At 41.0% G+C, this 21,053-nt stretch overlaps 3 protein-coding genes across 4 annotated transcripts; all 3 read right to left on the bottom strand.

Annotated features, from left to right (window-relative positions):
• Position 1: 1 nt before the first annotated feature.
• uroc1 (urocanate hydratase 1) lies at positions 2–7,171 on the bottom strand. Its single transcript, XM_072382244.1, has 19 exons — positions 6,831–7,171; positions 6,087–6,217; positions 5,505–5,598; positions 5,338–5,397; positions 5,115–5,243; positions 4,957–5,018; positions 4,799–4,865; positions 4,541–4,684; positions 4,346–4,434; positions 2,975–3,037; positions 2,682–2,861; positions 2,483–2,580; positions 2,300–2,372; positions 1,935–2,124; positions 1,751–1,849; positions 1,545–1,644; positions 1,130–1,211; positions 943–1,042; positions 2–825 (listed from the first exon to the last, which is right to left on the bottom strand). Exons 1-19 carry the CDS (start codon positions 6,954–6,956, stop codon positions 685–687), a joined length of 2,028 nt encoding a protein of 675 aa, XP_072238345.1. The 5' UTR covers positions 6,957–7,171; the 3' UTR covers positions 2–684.
• A 2,474-nt stretch (positions 7,172–9,645) lies between these two features.
• chchd4b (coiled-coil-helix-coiled-coil-helix domain containing 4b) lies at positions 9,646–12,578 on the bottom strand. 2 transcript variants are annotated; one of them, XM_072382243.1, is made up of 5 exons: positions 12,370–12,578; positions 10,623–10,721; positions 10,256–10,510; positions 10,181–10,210; positions 9,646–10,060 (listed from the first exon to the last, which is right to left on the bottom strand). In XM_072382243.1, the coding sequence occupies exons 1-5, from the start codon at positions 12,389–12,391 to the stop codon at positions 9,984–9,986; spliced, it is 483 nt and encodes a 160-aa protein (XP_072238344.1). In that variant the 5' UTR covers positions 12,392–12,578; the 3' UTR covers positions 9,646–9,983. The 2 variants fall into 2 exon arrangements, with proteins under 2 accessions (XP_072238344.1, XP_072238343.1); XM_072382242.1 differs by lacking the exon at positions 10,181–10,210 and having other exon boundaries at positions 10,226–10,510.
• A 1,156-nt stretch (positions 12,579–13,734) lies between these two features.
• sec61a1a (SEC61 translocon subunit alpha 1a) lies at positions 13,735–19,908 on the bottom strand. The gene is made up of 12 exons (XM_072382241.1): positions 19,810–19,908; positions 19,124–19,191; positions 18,945–19,010; positions 18,042–18,120; positions 17,833–17,964; positions 17,643–17,752; positions 17,074–17,227; positions 16,777–16,937; positions 16,486–16,683; positions 15,698–15,889; positions 15,536–15,612; positions 13,735–15,308 (listed from the first exon to the last, which is right to left on the bottom strand). The coding sequence occupies exons 1-12, from the start codon at positions 19,814–19,816 to the stop codon at positions 15,122–15,124; spliced, it is 1,431 nt and encodes a 476-aa protein (XP_072238342.1). The 5' UTR covers positions 19,817–19,908; the 3' UTR covers positions 13,735–15,121.
• Positions 19,909–21,053: the final 1,145 nt, after the last annotated feature.

Here is a 21,053-nt window from a genome sequence, read left to right as displayed (position 1 = left end):
ATACAGGCTTGAATTTTTATTTTCATCACAAAAAATAAAGTACACTGTTGCATAAGAAATTATTAAAAGCACTGTACAGGCATATTTCAAAAGTTAAGTCGCTGCTAACCACATCTTGGCCCCCTCTTGTGTTTTCCTTCCTGTGGGCTGATCAGGATGCTGTTATAGTCGTTTCTTTAACAAAACTTTTGTCTCTCGCATAGAGTTCACCATCAGCCGGCGAGCGTGTTCTGGAGGTGAAGAACTGGTCCACATGCTGCTATGCTGAGTGGACTATGGCTGCAGAACAGAAAAGCTGCAGTCCAAGATAGTGGAGTTGTCTAGGTGCAGGATTCTGAGGTTAGATTGTCAGCAGTAATGGATTTTTTTTTCAATCAAAAGACTTGCATATTGCACCTTTAACAGTCGAGCAAAATATCAAGGTTTGCTTTGCATTTTTATGGCAGACAGTTTATGCAACATTCACCACTGATTTGATTAGTAATAAAGAGCAGGTATAAAACTTTATTTATTACTGGTTTTCAGTGTATTAAGCTGTCTTTGTGAGTGATTTCTCATTGTGTACAATTTGGACTGTTGGATAAGGCCTCATTTAGATAAATATACTGATGTGATTACAGCTGCAGACTTTCTTGGCTGTGTGGCTGTAAGTTGCTGGCTGGTTGAACAGAGCTGAAGTGTTAGCTAGCCCTGCAGGGCACGGTCCAGCACATGCTCGTCCTGCACGGGAAAGGGCATGGTGACACGCAGTTGCCTGTTCTCCTCCATGGTGCGCTGGATGGTCTCATAGGCATTTGAGTTTCCAGACCAGCAACGACGAGCCACCTGCAACAAATAACCACACAGATGGCTGTCAACCAGCAGTCATCTGCAGCCTGAACAAACGATGAGTGCTCAGGGAGGCTGGCATCTATCAAGCTGCTTCCGCTTCAGCACTCTCACCCCATTGGAGACGTCCCAGTTGAGCATCAGACTGGCACGTCGAGCTGCCTCCTCTGAGCCATCCAGAAGCAAACCAAATCCACCATTCATTACCTCTCCCCTGTAGGCGGGATACAATCATAGTTAAAGTGAAGTGAGCCACAGTCACATAGATTCAGATTGACTGAATATGACCGGTCAGTCTCACCAGCCAACACCACCACCATTGTGAAGAGCGACCCACGTGGCACCTCTGAACGCATCGCCAACAAAGTTCTGGACTGCCATGTCTGCAACGAGGAGCCATTGTTTGCTGTAAGTTGCCTTGTCACATTACGTCTGATGCATTTCAATAACATGCACAAAGGCAACAAATTAAAAAACGGGGGTGGTCACAACCAAGGCCAGTTTTTGGGCAAATACACAATCACAGATCACCGGTACTTTCATCTGTCTTCGCTGAAAACTTGGAGGATAGTTTCAAAATGTGTTTTATGTGTTCCTTCTAGGCATTTTAGTTTGTCAAATTCAATTAATCATTGTCAGAAAGTAGGATCTGTGAGGTCTTTGTTTATGTTAACTATATTTGGTTTGTTTACTTAGTTTTAAAGCCAACCACATACCTGCACAGAAAGCAGAACCATCGTATACATTAGAGGTCTCCCTGAAGGGGCTGTCTGTGCCGCTGACATCATGATGGTCTCTGCTTATAACCACCGGTGCCTAAACATGAATAACAATAAAATAGACTGCTGAGACTCCTCTGAAAAGGTGACATGCTGATAGCAGTAACTGTGAAACAATCTTATCGAGCAATTCATCCTCATACTGAAACTCTTCCATCAGCAATGGCCTGGTTGATAGCCAAAGCAATGCGGACTCTCCCTCTCTGGTCAGAGTAAAGAATCCGGGCTTGGGATCCCACAACCTAAACAAGATGAAATCAGGAATTGTAGCTAAAACTATAGCTTTTCATTTGTGAGATTTGCCCTGAAAGAGCGCAGAAAGCTGACCATTTTGTGTTTTCCAGCCTCTCTGATCCAGCGGATGTTGTCATTGTACTGCTGTTTGATATGAGCTGAGACATTGGCGCTGATTTCCTCCAGAACAGTTGCAGCAATGTCGTCCGTTACGGCCAGATCTTGGGGATCACCCGATGTGCACACCCAGCGAAATGGCCCAAAGCCCAGCGAGAAAATATCCCTACAGATAAAGAGCAGAAAGGTCATTCCCGACAGAAGTTCATTGGCCCATCACTTGTGAGCTTTTTCTAGATTTATCACAGTTTTTTGCCTGCTGATAAACATAAAATAAGATTAACGAGATGCATCAATGCTGCTGGATCAATGCTTCATAGAATGAAATGCAAATGTCTCACCCCATGATGTGCTGAACATAAGAGGGATAACGAAATTCTGTTGCTCCTCCATCTACTTTTTTAACCTCTGCACCTATATTAAAAAATACACATATTTTGATTTATTGTTATTCTAATGCAGATCGAATGGTACCGATTGTTATTATTTTTTTGTGTAGGGGTTAGTGTTGTTAAATGACTCACCAGCTCTTTGGGCCTCCAGGAGGAAAGCATTGCCATAATCCCAGAAGAACATACCTGCATCGGACAACTTGTTGATAGCCTTTATATGTCTTCTGAGGCTGTGATGATATGAAAACACGTTATTCGCTGTCTCTAAATAAACCAGTGTATTATAGCTCAAACAGTGCAACAAACTGTTCAGCTCTGAGAGTGAACTTACCTCTCTTGGACAATGTTTCGGAATCGGCCAGGATCAGTCGACATGAGCTGGTTGGCCTGACGGAAGCTGAGCGGGACTGGGTAGTAGCCTCCGTTGTATGGGTTGTGCAGTGAGGTCTGATCTGAGCCCAGATCCACCAGGAGCTCTCCTGTTTTCTCAAACTCCAACAGGAGCTTCTCCCTGATCAGGCAGGTAAAAATATCACAAATATTTCAGTAACAATCCAATCACACAAACAAAGTCTGTGGCTGCAGACTTGGGTTCTTTGGGTGCAACTTTCACAGTTTACTCACCACAAATCAATGACATTGCCATGGTAACCCAGACTGAGAGGAGTCTTGGAGCTCTTGGCCTCTCTATAAGATGAGATAATAATTGCTGGTTTTCATGATTTTCTTTAGAATTTAGAAGAACGTTTGGATGCTAAACATAGAGACAATTCATTTCTCAGGCACAGTACTAACAATGCATTGGAAACATTTTCAGAACTTTTTCCCATTGTGTTGCGTTCAAGATAAATCTTGAGTTACAGACAGCTCTCCATAAAAACCAAGCCCAAGCAGGCTTAAGCAGTCAAGACTACATTAGGGCATCAAATTTATATTAGCATTTGGCCTCTTCGCCTGCTTCTTTAAATAGTTTTTTATAAGAATAATTCTACAAACTTGAAACACCTTTTAGCAGGAGGTTTCCTGCCAATTCCTGCCCACTTTTCTTGGAAGAAATGTTCAGTTTCAGTCATGTTGGAGTCATCAGTGCAGGGTCATTTTCTCTCCAATTATCCTCAACTCAGGTCCACACTCTGGCTTTAACACTGCAAGACTTTTGCAGTTTTTCTAAGGGGTATGCTTCAGTTTGTTGTCTTGTTAAAAAGCTAACCTTCCTCCCAACCTCAGATCCTGACTATTCTGGAAAAGTTTGGAAAATATTGCTCAGTGTTTTCCTTTCTCTTTATGCTGTTTATCTTCCAGTCTTGTTGCGGAAAAACATCCCTACAGGCTGAAGCTGCCGCTGTCATATGTGACTGTCGGAAAGGTATTAATGAAGTGATGCTCACTGCCTGTTTTCCTCCACACACATTGTTTGGAATTGCGGTCACATATTTGGCAAACTCCCAATAGACTGAAGTAGGCCTTTTAGTGAAGAATGGTTTCTCTCAGGACACTCTCTCATAAAGGCTGATTGGTTGAGTGGTGCCCTGATGAGCGTTTCTACTTTGTAATGATGGAAGATTTTTTTTTATTAGACTTTGAAGGCTGGAGAGGTTTTCTGCAATCCTTTGCCAGATCTGTTTGTTGGAAAAATACCCTGTTGTGCAGGTCTATGGGCAACTCTCTCAACTTGATGGCCTGATTTTAACTCTCCAACACGCCATCGAGTGTGAGACCATATATTCACGTTTTTGTCTTGTTAATAATGTCCAAATGATTAAACTAGGACTAGGTAAAAGCATCTTATGGACCACGGCTAGAAGTAAGATGCACCAGAGCTCAAGTGACAATATCATAACACAGAGTCTGACTACTTACTCCATCTCACACTTGATGATGTCATATCAACAAAATCAATGTCATTGACTGTATAATTGATGAGCTTTGAACTATTTCATAAAGATTTGTATGTTCCTTCAAAATTGAATTTTACAGTAATTTCTTCTCTGTTACCTGATGCGTTTAATGCAGTGCTCCAAACTGCTGGTGACTTCCATCAGCCAGCCCTGCTCATGTCTCTTTCTCAGAGGAACTTCATCCACCTACACACAAATCAAACTCTCCAAATCACATAAACACACAGCGCTTCCTCCATTTTTGCTCATTCAGCTGTGACTAATAAGGGGAAATGATTGGAAACTGGCTGACCTCAGCAATCACACCAACGCAGCCGGCGATGACGGCAGCTTTGGCCTGAGCCCCACTCATGCCACCCAGGCCAGAGGTCACAAAGACACGCCCCCTCAAGTCATCAGTGCCCAGGTACCGCCGGCCTGCATTCAGCACTGTCAGCTACAAAAAGAGCCACACAGAAACATACAACGTGAAACAAGAAACACGTGCTACAACCCACATTAGTGTCGTGTTTTATTTGAGGGATATGGTGTGTGTTAAGGTTAGTCAAACCAGAGTGCCATGAACAATCCCTTGAGGCCCAATGTAGCAGTAACTGCCTGCTGTCATTTGCCCGTACCTGTATACACACAACAACAGCACAAAGTTCACACTTAACACCTGCATAAACACAGCTTCATTTTCAGATTTCACACCTTGAAAAAACTTACATTGTTACACCAAGCGCGAACATCTTCTCATATTGATCTCTGGAGGAGTAATTTGGAATAACCTGATTAAAGAAAGGAGGGGAAAAAACAACAACAGTGAGTCTCTCATGTGTGTCTGTGTGACTTTATGAAGGCAGATGTGTTTTTTGAGCAGTTACCATGCCGTTTGTGATGATGGCGCGAGGTGAGGAAGGCAGGCTGGGGAACAAGCCCATGGGATGTCCACTGTACATCACCAGAGTTTGTTCCCCTGTCATCTCACTCAGGTAGTGCATTACAAGGCGGAACTGCACTCACACAAACACATACAGACACCAAACTTTAATATGCACATGTTTAGGGTTCATAACATATCAAAGATACAAGAAACTAAGGGCTTACCTGGGCCCAGTTGCTAAATACCTGTCCATTCCCACCGTAGGTGACCAGCTCCTGGGGAAACTGCAGGATGAGGAAAGATTTAGCTGCTATAGAGACAGTGAATTAAACAGAAAGACTGATGAACTTAGCTATTATCCCATAGTTAGAAGCTGTGTAAGAAAGCTCACCTGAGCCACTGCTGGGTCCAGGTTGTTCATGATCATTAGCATTATGGACGCTGCTTGACGTGTGCGGCAAGGATACTGATCTATGGGGTAAGCTCTTTGGAAGAGAAGAAAAGTCACTTCACTGGTGGGCTGGAGCAAATAAACTGCCACCATAACAGTGTAATGTCGATGCATCTTCTACAGCATCGGGCACTACGTTTGTCTTTCTTTTGTCCCTCCTTTTTTCTAAAACAAAGTAGATGCATGAAATCCTGAGCAATTAGAGTGAAAGATTTAAGTAAATGTCAAGTGTCAGATTTCTGTACGTTGTATAAAGAAGGAACTTTAGGATGTTTACAGCCTGATCGACTGTATATGTCAGCAGATAAATACGTTTGACCTGACGTGTATATCCATTATATTAGCTGTGCCAGTGATCTTTGAAAGTTTGCAGCGCAGCTATAAATATCTACCTGTACAATATTATTGAAGTGCTTTAACAAAAAGTAAAATCAGTCAATGTACAAATATTTGAGTTTGTATGACTCAAATTGCACTTTTGGCCTCAGAGATCCCAACCAGACTCCCATCGGAGCTCCTCACCTCATCCGTAGCGTTGGACAGAAGCGGTACATGTATATGTGCCCGTACTGCCGCAGCTCTTGAGCAAATTCAGGCGCAAGTGTTGCATGGTGGGAGGGGGGGAAATAGCGCAGGGCATTTCTCAGCGCCAACTAGAGGGAAGAGGGGTTTGCAGTGGTTTAGCAAAAAAAAGAATCAGTGTTTAAATGACGTCAGACAGACACGAGTAGATCATTTACTCCTTTTCCCACCCCTCTTATGCATCAGGCAGAGCTCTCCCTGCGACACCCTTAATAATTAACTGAAGCCCTCGCTCTGAGTTTGGGCAATCACTTTTGACCTGTGAAAATAATCCGTTTTTTTGGTGAGCGAACAGATGTGATGCAATAAAGCAGAGTACAGAGTGGACTAAGGCACAATGTAAAAAATCTGCTTCCAAGTTGGACATCTTTTATGACAAAGTAACTCCGTTTCCACCGATTACTTAACAACATCCACAAATTGTGTATTTTTCTTTACTTTTTAAAGGCTGTTTTTACTACAGCACAGGTGCTTTGAAATCAATCAAAGCAGTGAAAGGTGAGAAAAACTGGAATACGGTCATTAATGACAACCACGTCTCTGTTTCACAAGTCTGAATGTCCCTGATCACAGATCAAATCAAATGCTACTCTGGAAGAACTAAATTAGAGTGCATCTCTGATTACAAACTATTGAGTTGCAAAGACGCTGAAAAACGACTGTATTTCTTATGCATTTACTCACTCGCTCCTCTTCAGCTGTGAGGTTGGGAGTCCGAATAGGTGCATGTGGCACATTGGGATCTCTACCTCGGTTGGGTGGTAAAGGATCCAGGGGTAGGCCGCTGCATATTTCCTTTAAATTAGACATACTGTCTGATATTTTTGGCACACACTTGCAGAGACTTGTAGACAAAGATCAAGCCGGGCGCTGAAGGCAGCTCTGATCCTCGCTGCAAACACGCTTCTGTGGAGACGAATGCTGAGCACTCGTGAGCATTTGAAGCGAATTACTCTTCGCCTTTCTGTCCCATTGGTTTTTTTGGTCATCTTTACCCCTAAAAATCCACCAATGGTACACCACAGCTAGACGAGCGTGTTTGATAATTATTGATCCCTGAGATAGTTTGAAACGATGCATGCCTCAGTGGACAAACACTAACACTGACCTCTGACCCCTGATGTTTTGTCATGTAACTGAGTTAAAAAAAAGAAAGAAAAGAAAATGCACCAGAATCTTACCCTAACCCTGTTGACAGGTCAGAAAATGGTGTAATAAAGAATGTGCAATCTTCCTTTTTCCTTTGAGGTTCAACTGCACATACAGCTTTTATCACCACCACCTGCAGTTCTATTTATGTCTCAAATCTCACTCTTCACTCAGTAAGTGCTTTGTGGAAAAGCATGAAGACACAACTGAATGCCATTCTTTGTGTCTGTGTCTGTGTTGAATTCATGTACTTTCAAGGTTAACATATTTATAAATACTGCAGATAGTTATTGGTTGCACTTTATTATTATTATCATCACGCAGAGGATATAATGACTACTCTAAACTCTCCGAAGGCTGATTTAAATGGCAAATTAGTTTGATCTAATGTAAAAGCAACGTCAAAAATCCAATTCTGCTGCAGTCTACACAGAGACCCAGGAGAATTACGGGTCTCTGTGTAATCGCGCTTGCATTAAATAACCTTTCAGGAGCCGTCAGTATCTCATACATATAGTCACACATGACTATCAGAGCATCTTGATTTTGGAGACAGAACTGAAGCACAGCAGAGAGGGAGCGGGAGGGAAGTGCTGTATTCATTCAAAATTTCAAGCTTAATCTGGCCCCTTTTTTAAATTTGACAGTCTTTTTAAACAAGATCTACAAATCAAATCTGGTTTCAAAGCCAACTTTTTCAGCTTACACTTTAAACAAAGGTCAAATCCTTCCTCAATGAGAAAGTCAATCTTGTTTTAACCGTTTCCAATCTGAACTACGACAACTCATTATCCAACTGAAGAAACTCGGCACTCGTATCACCGATGCAGCTGAAGTGCAAAATCCAATCAAGAAAATTCCTGTTTACTGAGAAATTCAACGTGGTATTGTAGTATCGAAGTATTGTTACGTTGCAAGACGAGCTTGACTAACTCTACATACAATTCTACAGCTGACCTGTGATCAGCAGCACTCCTTGCCCTATAAAAAGTAATTCAGTTATCTATGATCCGTTCTTAATGTGCCTCTGCAAGCCGTACGACTTTTTTCAAGTGTATTTAATGAAGTATTGAGAGCAGTTTCAAAGAACAGTCTTGAGCCTTCGTCACACTCCTATATAATTCTACCAAAGTTGTTTCTGTACTATTTCAAGGGAGTGCGGAGAATACATGAGGTCTCCACGAGAAAACCTACCCAAACTCAGCCAGCAGCATCCGACAAGACACACTGAACTCTGTGGGTCACACAATGAATCAGTTATCTATATTAATTAGAGTTAATTATACTCAATAACAAGCCTGTACGGCATTAATCATCTATTTTTTCACTTTAAAACTACAAGTTACAGAGACGGTCTGAGTCCTCTAATGGGTTGCATTTTTTCTACAAATAGTTTTGTCCCCATAGAGACCTCCGGGGTAGAGGAGCTGGAGGTCAGCTCTCAGTTGCTCACGAGTCCTAGTGATAAAAACCTGTTTGCTCTTGTTGAAGGTTAGAAAAAAAACACAAGGTCATTTTTAGGTGGGACAACCGTGGCGACAGAAAAATCAAAGATTTCACTTGACAAAGACATTTTTATTAGAAAACTTTCACCAATGTTCGCTTCAGTTGAGCCTTTGCCGCACTTTGCCTTGTTTGGGTTCAGATGAGGTAAATGTTTTCAGTCTGGTTATAAATTAGCAGAGGTGCGGCCCCACAGAGCAGAGGGCAACAGTGGAAGCAACACGTAACACACACACACACACAAGGAAATATTCTTCAGTATATCCATTACTCATACTTATTCAATTCAGCAAATATAACAGTGACATTATTCAAATAAACTTTAGGTCAAGTTTAATATGAGGAGGCTTTGTGTAACGTACAAATAAAAAAAAAAAAAAAAACAGGAGATAGATGCAAGTATGAAAGAACAGATGAGAAAAATGTACAAAAACACATTTTATTGTAACTTTGCAGCCTCTGACGTTGTCATGGTTAATCACAGAGTGGGCACGTAGAGCAGTTTGTCTCGAGACATCAACCTATACACACCGTGCAGTCCGTGGGTATAACCAGCTTGGTCCTCTAAGTGCCTTGACTGAGGTTTACAGAAAACTGTTTGAAATGAAGCCAGTGTTTGAATTTAAACCATCAACATATATATATTTTTTTTACCTTAATTCAGAGTATTAAACACACGCAGACCTGAGGCGTCATAATGCATCAAGTCAGGTTGCAGGAGAATTCCATTGCAGGTTTTTCTCAGCCACATAAGACATAATGAATGTTCTCTGTATATCAAATCGGCTGCATTCACATTTATATTAATTTTACTCTTATCACAGCCACTACTAGTTCTCCGTCTACATGGGCAGGGAGCTTGTTGTTTTTTTTAGTTTTTTTTTAAAACAGCTGATCAAATGGTTTCAGGTTATCAATATCAGTTTGTATGATCTGGTTTTACCTGGTCTCTCCATCACCTGTCAGTCGTTCAGTCTTTCAGCTCTCATACCAACACACATCTCTGACAGCAACAACGATTTATGATGTTTCAAAGACCTTTTGTTTGTTAATTCTTCAATTGTGAAAAACTAAGGAGAAATAATATTAAAAAAAATATACAAGCATTATTTTTGTCTCATTAGGGGATGAATGATGGTAAACTGTAGATAATGAGCCTTATGGCACACAAACTAAGGCTCATTATTAGCTCTCATCTGAGCTCTTTGTGGTGGGCAGTGTGGTATCAGAGTCCTGCTCAGAGGCAGGTGTTGAGTTAACACCTGAGGGCTCTGCAACAGAGGCCTCCGCACCCGAGGCCTCTGTATCCGAGGGCTCCGCACCCGAGGCCTCTGTATCCGAGGCCTCCGCACCCGAGGCCTCTGTATCCGAGGGCTCCGCACCTGAGGGCTCCGCACCTGAGGGCTCCGCACCTGAGGGCTCCGCACCCGAGGCCTCTGTATCCGAGGGCTCCGCACCTGAGGGCTCTGCAGCTGTAGATTCTGAGCTCTGACTAGATGGTGTCTCATCTTCTTGTGGGTAGAGCTCCGGGTAGCGCTGCAAACACTCCTGCATACCTCTGAACTGCTCCAGGCACTCGGAGCCCTTCACTTCCTCCTTACTGTAGTGGAAACAGGAGAAGGCTTCCTTAAATTCAGTCCCACAGGGACCGCTGGCCATACCACCCAGGCAGGGGCAGTTCCAATTTATATCCCCATTGGGAAGTATTAGACCTAGAAAGAGATAGGAAGAATTAATTTATACACGGTACACCAAAAGCCTCCTGTAAAAGCTTTAGCAGCGCTCCAGTTCAGTCCGATGACTGGTAGTGTTGCTGCTCCTCACCTCGCTCCTCGTATGGGTCGTTGGGGTCTTCCTCTACGAGCTCAGCACTGCTTGGTGTTTCATGATCCTCTTTGGTGACAAAGATGATTTTGTCTTTGCCTGTTTCGAGAAAAAAAAGAGGTTACTGTAAACAAATGGTCTGAGAACATTTTAAAACAGTGTCTGCTTGAATAGTGTGTGTGTGTGTGTGTGTGTGTGTGTGTGTGTGTGTGTGTGTGTGTGTGTGTGTGTGTGTGTGTGTGTGTGTGTGTGTGACTGTGTGTCTGTGTGACTGTGTGTCTGTGTGTGTGTGTGTGTGTGTGTGTGTGTGTGTGTGTGTGTGTGTGTGTGTGTGTGTGCATGGTCGCGCCTACAATTCTTTACATTCTGGTGTTTAACACGCCGGGTTGTTCAATGAATAGGAAAGCTGTAAATCAGGCCGGAAAGGCTCATTTATCAGTCAATCAAACACAAAACATCATTCATGTTGCATTTAAAAAAATACCATTCTCTGCTTTCTATAATTCACAAATACCTCAGTTGTACAAGTCAGTAAATGATCTTGTTTTAAATGACAGATTGTGGGATGATGCAGAGGAAAGACATCTGAGGGCATAACTTTTCATTTTTGGGAAATGTGATTGGTATTTCACATGATTTTTAACGACATTCTACATACAGAGTTATACAGAGGTAACCAAAAAAAATGCAAACAAATAAAATACATATGAAATTATCCATTATATGCAAGAAAAACATGAACAAAATGGATGGAGGTCGATGGATGGGCGATCTCTCCCTGTGGTACACGGGCTCCCTTTGACTGTGACTGAAGACTGGCAAGTCTGCAGTTAAACTGGTTTAAGTGTGGAAGTACACTAATATCTTGCTTGACTACGAGTACCAACACAACAACGTATGAACATTAGATTTCAGGCCAAAGGTCCAGCACTGAAACTGTGAAGCAACAGAAGTGTCTAAATTATACCAAAATGTACTTATTCTGCAGAAAAGCACTAAGTGTTCACTTTAATTCATTGTTAGATAAATGTTTGTTAGAATTGACTGTGCGTGTACTGCCTCGTGGTGGAGCTGCTTCTATCTATTTTGGAGTGAGCCAGATGGTTCCACATCTGGAGGCTGGTTCTCCTGAAATGTAGCAACCAATGAAAACAGGTGCAGCACTTTTGTGAGGAGCCGCCTGCCTAATCGGACGAGAAGCATTGGTTTTATACAACAATATGTGCTCTGTTTGAATAGGTTACACATCTACGTGCAACGTGATCGGATTCCTTTCAAATAAGTGGAATAAAATCATAAATAAATGTGTAACATAACTGACTAGGATGCAAGTTACTGGAAGTCAGTAACAAGTCACTAGAGAAAATGCAATGAGGTGCTTTGAACCACTAAATCAGACACCAAAATAAAGATAATGATATTGTTTGATCGCAGACAGCGTTTATGTGACGTGACTAGGGATTATTTAAAAAACATATCTTAAAACGAGCCTTTTTAATGAATAAGTGGTGCTGAAACCTCCGTATTGCCATGCAGATTGTTGTTGGTCAAGGTTAAATTCTGTGATGGCCCAGGTGGTAGCCGTCCACTCGCTATATACAGCAGCTTATTTCGACTAATTCACACCCAGAAAGCCGCCTGATAAGCCACTTTAATACAACGCACATTTTCATTTTTCATTCACTCTCAACTAAACTTCAGCGTTAGCATTACAGAAAAGTTAGCGGGCTTAGCGCGGCATGCTCACCTTCGTCTCTGACCGAGCTCATTTCTTCACGCTGGAGCAGATTAAATTCCTTCTTTGGGTCTACTAAAGCAGCGGACAGTTCACCGACGATAAACGCTCTTACTGTCAATCAACACTACAGAAGTAAATAATCACACCTTTCTCTCCATCACCAGGGCGCTGTTTCACAACTATCCTTGTTACAACATGATGAGCGCCTCTTCTTCTTCTCTGCTATTTCCGGTAGCACTCACGCTGCAGGACGCTCTGCTGCCGCCTGCAATACAAAAACGTCATGGTTTTACAGAAAAACGAGAAAATCGCCGTAGTGTCTGTCCCTCTGTATAGATATAATAGTTAAAACATTGCGCAGGATTAATCTTCCACATTTTAGCGAAGGTTCTGGAAAATATACATTACATTGTAAATTATATGTCTCATGCAATTAATCCATAGTATAAGAAGTGGAAGAATCAGAAAACCGAAAATGATGAAATTACCACACTTGATGGCTTTGTAAAACATACCTTTAAAAAAAAAATTTTTTTCATACAATTTAGATTTTTTGCAATCTTTTTAGATCAAGTTGAGGACAAAACGTACAGAATCGCCTTGTAATTTTCAACATAGGTAAATATGCTGTTGTACGTCGCTGATTGGGAGAAACATGGAAACAAGAGAGTAGAAACAATGCTAAGGATTCTAAATCCTTTCAGAAGAAAATTTAAATCAGAGGGTGGCAAAAGATGTTGGTCATTCCCAGTTGTATGAAGATAGGTAAAACGAAGAAAAATGTCTAGAAAAGTATCAAGACAACAAACTCAAAGCTGAGTCTTGTAATAGAAAATGCACAACAAAACAGGTGGAAAACAAATGAGTGGAAATAGTTTTTGTGAGTGAAGAAAATTACATCCAGAAAAAAATCATTCAAACCATCACTGATTCCTTAACACAACATGACAAGGTTGCAGCAGACTATAGAGCCACAGGCATGGACTGTGAATGATTGGATGAAAGTGATATTTAATGATGAATCGTTGATCTATATCTGACTTGGAGATTATGCTGGAACTTTAGTTTCGTGCGAGTCCAGGACTGCCTGAAGGGTAAAAAAAAAAGAAGCAGATTTCCACAATCATTCACGATACAGGATTGATGTCCGGTACAGGACATCATCAGTCAAGGACACCTTTGTGATGCTGAAGTCATTTTTCAGGATGTTAATCCATTTAACCGAAGAGCAAAGAATGTTCAAATTTTTCTTCATATCAACACATGGCCAGAGAAGAGAGGGGCAACAAAGTAATGTTTATTTTTTTTCTTCTTTTATGCTTTATCAGCCTTGTAGTCTCATGTGGAATAAAAAGTATATATCAAAACAGTAACAATCGAAAAGGACTTTAATGATCAGTTGCTTTCATCTTTCGTTCCACACCGATTGAATACATATCCCCATACACTGGAGGAGATACATCATATCAGTAGGCATCTCATTCAATTCAACTGATCCCAGATGTGGTCGTGGGTGTTCCAAAGAGATCTCTGAACAGATGAATTCTCTTTAACAAATCCAAAACAAAAATACAAACACACACATTGAAAACCCTAATTAATTCCCAAATGACCGAAGCTGCAAAAGTGTTCAGAATTAAGCAGCATCCAAACACTGCAGAGACCTCAGAATATTTTAACTATGCAAACAGAAGCACCACCAACGGCGCTAGAAAAATACCTGAGTAAAGATGGGCGATGCAGCCGAGACAACTTATCAAAAGTGAACCTCTTTTCAAGTCTTTTTTTATTTTATTGAGAATTTTTTTTATACAAGTTTGTTCTGAAATGCATTTAGTTTTAACATATTCAAAGACTTTATCTTACACTTAGGACAAATCCAAAGTTATTCAATGCATGGCCTATGTACAGATAAACATTGGTCTGGAAAAAAAGTGATTATATGCAGAGGAAATAACAAAAAAAAAAAAAAAAAAGGATCTTAGGATGTGGGTAACAAGAATGAATTTGACACATGGTTTAATACTGCAGATCCCTCGGAATGCCACACATTAAAACAACAGGAGCTGCTTTTTTCCCCTCCCTCACATGGTTAAAAAAACCCATTCCTTTTGAGGCTGGAACCCAATGTGAGCTCCATATCCTCTTTATTTGGGACCCTGACCACATTCAAGCTCTTACACAAGGTCATACTTAAGGAACATATACAGTACTTGACTCAGCATATGACAGTTCAGTTTCTGGTCCACATCTTCACCTGATTGGCAGGTTAACAGAGAAACAAAATAAAGCTGATAGATAAGGTACAGACTAAGAAAACACTAAGCACACAGCAGGCAGTTGACCGTCATCATCCAAGTCAAGTATGCCTGCATACTGAAGCGCTCATTTGTCAGTCTGGAGAAGGAAGAGAAAACAAACGAAACTCCCACAGGAAGCCTTCGAGTGAATCATGGGGAGCTTCATTCTGGAGTCAGGTATATAAAAAAAAAAATAAAAAAACCTTTAAAATTTAAAAAAAAAATGGATGAAGTTGAGCTGAAATGGTGGTCTGTGCATAATTTAGAAGATGTATGGAGGGAGCAAATGATGTGAATGACAACATGTAGCTCCAACACTTCACACTCTCCCATTTCAGCTAAGGTTCCTGAAGAGTCCTCAAACGTCTTGAAACAGCTGAGGTGAGGATGCAGGGGATGTAAGATAAATGCAAGGTTGGCGATCCTAATAAAAGTGGGTGGGCGGGACAATCGTGGCTCTCCTAGAAAAGCAGGCCTCCAAAGCTGCCCACTTCAGTCTGTTCTTTGACAAAAATTTCAAAGTACTGATAGATGATGGTGACGGCCAATAGGATTCCAGTGCCGGAGCCGATGGCTCCGAGGAAGTCCGCCATCACTGATAAAGCACCGATACACAGTCCACCAAAGGCTGCTGCGGTAGGAATGTACCTTAAAATAAAAACAAGAGAGAGACATTGAGTACATTATAATTCAGATTATAAAATGATCTCTGAGGAAAGAACAGGAAAAGGGGAAGTTAGGGGTGGTTATGTCAGTCAGGGTAAACAGTGACAGTGTGGCCGTTAGCTGAATTCATACTAAACAATTAATTCATAATAAAAAAAATCATTTCAACTGTGGAAATGGTCCATGTTTTAGAGGATGTTTGAGTTTACCTGTTCAGTTCATGAACCATTGAGGTTTCTCTGTGTCCCCTCATCACCATCTGCTGCTCCTTCAGCTGCTTGGCCACCTGCGAGATGGTGAAGAACAAAGCTTTAACACTGGTAGAAAAATCAATAAATAACAACGCATGCTGAAGAGTAGCTGTGACTTACATCCTTTGCAGAAGATCCTGAGACTTCGATCCAGGTTTTTGAGAAAAAGGCACATGAGCCCAGCATGAAGGCGATGTAGATGAGGGCGTGGACAGGGTCGTCGAGAACGGAGTAAAAAGACTCGGGCGGAGAGAGGTAGTAACAGAGTCCCCCGACAGGATAAGCACGGGCTGGGCCTCCAGATGTGGCGTCCTGTAGACATGAGCAGAAAAAGAATGCTGCATTCAAGAGGAAGAAAACTGTTCATTTATTCATTGAGAGCTAACAAAATATAAATCTTTAAATCCATTTTTTTTTTTTTTTTTGCCCTACATCATTCTTACACACCTCAGCTTAACTCCAAGACAGCCATATAAGGTGGATTGAGTCATATATTCAAAATCATACTGTTTTGTAACTTTTAATAAAACACAAAAGGTAACTTTTCGTCTTAGATTATGTTTTTCTGAAGCTTTATGAGCCGTTATTCATATTTGTACCATCCTCTCTTACATGTCGGCTGCTGCAGTTTGGTCATAATTAGCATTTGAATCCTTTGTGTGAGGTCACACCAACATTGACCTCTGACCACCAACATTTAAATGACTTTATTCTGAAGTACAAAACATATGTTTTTTGCCAGAATTGCAGAAATCCCTTCACGGTGTTCCTAAAATAATGTGCACACAGGAACGGGGCAGACGACCTGAACATTTTGAGATCAGAATAATACTAAAGACAAGGAAATACCAGGGAGTCCAGAGCTTAACTGAGAAACATAGAGAAAAAGTAAATAGGTGTATACTTACAGACCACGTTCCAAGCAGATTAACCAGGAAATTCCCACTGAACCTTGTGGAAAGCATCTGGGAGATAACATAGAGGTTGGAAACTAAGGCAGACTGCAGGATGATGGGAATGTTGGAGGTGTAAAACAGCTTGATAGGGTAGGTGTTGTACTGGCCACGATAGCGAGCCGACTTGATTGGCAGATCCACCCTGAATCCCTGTGAGAAAATATACATTTCATTTAATGATTCCTATTAGATCCCTTAAGCATTTTGAGGTGAAGCAACACAAGCAGAGCGACAGCAACTCACCTGAAAGTATATCACTACAGCGAAGACGAACACAGTGGCGATAAGGTTCATGAGGTTGGGCAGGTTCTGTCTGTAGAAGGCCTCTCTTAGAGCTCGCACCTTGTCAGTCCTTGTAGCGAGCAGATGGAAAAGCGCGATGATTGCGCCCTCAAACTCTGTGCCTAAAAACATAAAGTGGAAAAAAAAATGTTTTAAATGCTTTTGGGAACAGCAAAGAAGCGACATCGATGACTTCTGAGCGTTTCCATGATATGCTCACTTCTCAGACCAAAAACGATTTATTCTGTGGCCCCTCACCTCTTCCAGTGTTCACAGTGGTGGGACTAAAGGCCTTCCATACGATGGTCTCACAGATGTTCGTGGCAATGAACAGCGAGATTCCTGAACCAAGACCATAGCCCTTCTGGAGCAACTCATCCAGCAGCAGCACAATCAGCCCGGCTACAAACAGCTGTAGAAGAACACAACAGTTACAGTCAGTTGGAAGAATCCTGATGCAGTCATGTGAAAATTATGAACTATGAACTTGCATTTCTTTGGAGAATCTTGACTATTTTTAGTTTATGGAATACATCAGACCCTTTTGTCCTCAAAACGGGAGCTAAGGATGTCTGTAAGTGCTTCTAAAGCCATCAATTCAACAGGAAGTGCATTTCAATTTGAGAGTATTAAGCTCCATTGATCTGAACTAAAGGCCAGGTTAATCTCTGCAGTCAAAATCTACATCTAGTGGTTTGTTGACATTGAATTTATACTCTAACATTTTCGTTACAAGTGCACAATCAGAGATTCTTTTCCACATACTCGATTCTTTTACAATCCACAATTGGTTACGATACGGTTAAGGAAATTCCTTGTGTTCTTACCTGAATGATGATGAGCAGACAGATCCCAGCACCCATCTCTGATGGATCTCCATACATGCCAGTCATCACATACACGATAGCCTGGCCAATGGTGATGATCATCCCAAATACTGAAAACACAATCAAAGGTTAGAGAACAAAACTGTCAATTCTGACCACCTTAAAAGCACCAACTTATCAGTTTACTTACATTTCTGGGCTCCATTAAACAGGGCTCTGTCCTTTGGGGTGTCTCCAACTTCAATGATCTTAGCTCCAGCAAGCAGCTGCATTATCAGCCCAGAGGTGACAATAGGTGAGATACCCAGCTCCATCAGAGTACCTGGAGGGAGATACTATTGTTAGGTTGACACAGCAGACTTGCATTTAGTCTTTTTTCAATCTGTGCTTGACAGATACCTCTGTTTGACGCCAGAATGACTCTCATCCAGTAGAACGGATCTGCAGAGTCTGAGGACATTATGCCAAAGAGCGGAATCTGGAGGAGCAGAGTTCACACAAACAGTTTTAATTGCTTTTGTGGACGAGATATTACATGTGGACAGATATTATTTAACTTCTATTGCTTGCGGTTGATGGTTTGAACAATCAGGCAGGCACTTAATCTGCGACAGGCAAAATGTCAATTCTAAATGATGCTGATTTACTGCTTGTGAACACGATCAGCCGAATGAGCAACGACCTAAACAAATCTAAACCGTCAATGACAATTTGTCACCGTAACAATTGGTTGTGGCTTTCTTTGGCCCAGTGAAATCCCTTAATGTCCAACTGTAGTTCAAATGGCTGCAATTACTTTCCTTTCTACAACAGGGTGTTACCCTGATCTAACTATTTAAAGTTTTTAGGCAACAGTAAGAAACAGAACTCATATTTCAGGCTAGATCTCAATTAAATACCACTCCTTACAAATAGGCTATAAACATAGTAGCAGAACTGAAAGTAAATCCAGTAGCTACTGTCATTGTTTTTCTGGCTCGTGCAGTTGACAAATCTGGGGTCATTTAAGGTGAAAACTATTCAAATGAAAATACCAGACAGAACTAAATCAATACAAATTGACCATAATAATGAGTCTATGACAGATCTAATGGTGAAAATACATAAATGAAAGAAAGCTTACAGTGCAACAGGTATTTCTATTGTCTTAAGTGATAACTGTTAAAATACTGGAATCAATACACTTGCACAGCCTCGGTAGATAATGATATCAAGCCATAATAACACTAACTTTCTCATTTAATAAATATATAGAATGGAAATAACAACTGAAAATGTGGAAAAATGCACAGTGACACTTACCTGGCAACACACCAGAAAGATGAAGAGAGTAATGGCAGTCCATAACACTTTTTCTCTGAACTGGATCTGTTGGTTAAACATATTGAGAAGGATTTAACAGGAGGCAGCCAACATAAGGCTTATTTAGATATGGTATTACAAGACTTTAATGAGGGTGAAATAAAAAATAAAATAAGCACCTTTCTCTCGGGTTTTTGGATTTCTGGCAGCACTGCACAGAACGGTTTTATCACCTCCAAGAATTTGACTGGAAACAAGCAAGCATGAGAGGTTTAACAGGAGATAATAGCTGGACATCAATGGGACGTGGCAGTGTATGGTTGGGGGGGCGGACTCCAGGAAAAAATCTTAATTTACAATATCCAACAAAAACAGCATTTAGTGTCGCGGTGTTTACGATGGCATTATTTCACACTCTGTCTGTCACGCGTCTCTGGTACCATTTAGCACATTTTATCAACTGCAGGCTCAATATGATACCGACTGCGTTATGCGTCGTCATCACTAGATTGTCAATGTCTTTGAATGAGTGGCTAACAAGGTAGCTAACATTTGGTTTCCGTTCAACGCGGTCCACAGGTCGGCCCTAAAACTGAACTAAAAGCAATAAATCCAGCGTATGAAAACGGTCAAATCACTGATTAATTCCTTAAATTATTACTCATTGTAAATAGTCTATAAACACAAAAGTAACAATCAACCAACTAGCTATCAACGTAAGCTAGCAGTCCGCTATCAAAGCCAGTACCGATACCGTGAGCTAACTAAGTTAATAAAAACACATTAAAACAAAACATAAAAATGAGTTTTAAAGGAGTCTTGAATGATCGGTCTTAAAGAGCTCGTGTGACAAAGTAATACTCACTGCCCATGATGTCGCCACTGTTCAGTTAAACGCTTCTTTACTGTGGAAATCAAACCAGTCTCACTAACTGAGCCACCGGGAGTAGGAAGAGAGGGAGGACTGTAGAGACACGTCACCGTTACAGACACGACGAGCTGGGATTTAAAGAGACAGTACCAACGATTTCTCCTTCGTGGTTTGAGTCCGTGAAGTTAGACATTGTCTTTATTTGTTATAGTCACTGATGTCTTTCTACGTCACTTGAACGTCATCAGATTTTTTTTTACATAAAAGAACTAAGAGTATATATTCAATTTGATCATGATTTATAAGCTCTGTTTTTAACTAACTGAACAATCAAAATGCGTCAAGTAAACAGCTGGCTGGATGGTGTATCAGCACAGAAACAGGCAGACCTAACTTTTTTATCGGAGGTCCTCAAAAATTATTCTACATTCGCATAAATTAAAAATATTGATCTTGCCCCAACCACTGCACTGATTATAATAATTGATAACATTTTATGTGACACCTGGATAGATTATTCTACGTAATGTGTAGCTTTTGTTTTTGTGATAATAGTCAAGTATGTCTACGTCTACAGCGTATTTACAGTAAACAGAGCACATGTTGACCAAACAGCTGCACAATACAGGGAAGTATGAAAGCTAAAGGATTATTTGAGAAGCACTTTGGTGCAAAGACAGCCAAAATAAGTTTAACTATTGGGGGGTAGAATTATCACCAAGATAAATACATTGACATTTTATATACTACCACAAACATGGTGTAACCTTAACTTGGTCTGAAAGTGAAAATGACAATAAGAAAGGATTTATCTTCGAAAAATTGCTTCTGCCACAGTTAGTATTTGAACCTTCCTTTTAGGAATCATTGAATGCGGTCTATCTATTCATTCAGCTATATATGTAAGAGTATTAATCTCTGGTTCATTTTGGTAAAAAAATATCTTACAGACAGAAGTTTCCCTACTCTTTCACTTGTCCTTCATGCATGCACACACCAGCGGGCCTCCACCAGGGAGCAGCAGTGACCAGAGCATAATACTCGGAGAAGTCAGGTCTTCTGAAAGCGTCAGAGGCTAAAGAGGCATGCACACAAATGGGTAGACAAAATGACACGTGTAGTTTACACTGTTAATAAATGCCAGGCAATTGGCCTGCAACAATAATCAATTTCTTCGGATATAAAGGAAAAAATTGTCACTTCCAATCTTTGTGATTAGGAAGTGTAGACTGACGCTG

This window comes from Leuresthes tenuis, unplaced genomic scaffold (assembly GCF_036924035.1).
Source record: "Leuresthes tenuis unplaced genomic scaffold, fLeuTen1.0.hap1 SCAF_3, whole genome shotgun sequence".
Lineage (NCBI taxonomy): Eukaryota > Metazoa > Chordata > Actinopteri > Atheriniformes > Atherinopsidae > Leuresthes > Leuresthes tenuis.
The sequence above is the reverse complement of the archived record's forward strand: the minus strand, read 5'-3'. Positions and strand labels throughout refer to the sequence as shown.

Coding starts and splice junctions, on each gene's coding strand:
- uroc1 (XM_072382244.1), bottom strand. CDS start 6,956: ATGTCTAATTTAAAGGAAATATGCAGCGGCCTACCCCTGGATCCTTTA. Junction 4,866..4,956: donor TTCGCGCTTGGTGTAACAAT/GTAAGTTTTTTC, acceptor GTGTGTATACAG/GTACGGGCAAATGACAGCAG. Junction 1,212..1,544: donor TGGTTCTGCTTTCTGTGCAG/GTATGTGGTTGG, acceptor TCCTCGTTGCAG/ACATGGCAGTCCAGAACTTT.
- chchd4b (XM_072382242.1), bottom strand. CDS start 12,391: ATGAGCTCGGTCAGAGACGAAG. Junction 10,722..12,369: donor GAGCTCGGTCAGAGACGAAG/GTGAGCATGCCG, acceptor TTCTCGAAACAG/GCAAAGACAAAATCATCTTT. Junction 10,061..10,225: donor CTCGGATACAGAGGCCTCGG/GTGCGGAGCCCT, acceptor CAGAGCCCTCAG/GTGTTAACTCAACACCTGCC.
- sec61a1a (XM_072382241.1), bottom strand. Junction 19,011..19,123: donor TCCAAAAACCCGAGAGAAAG/GTGCTTATTTTA, acceptor TTTAACCAACAG/ATCCAGTTCAGAGAAAAAGT. Junction 17,965..18,041: donor CATTCTGGCGTCAAACAGAG/GTATCTGTCAAG, acceptor ATCTCCCTCCAG/GTACTCTGATGGAGCTGGGT.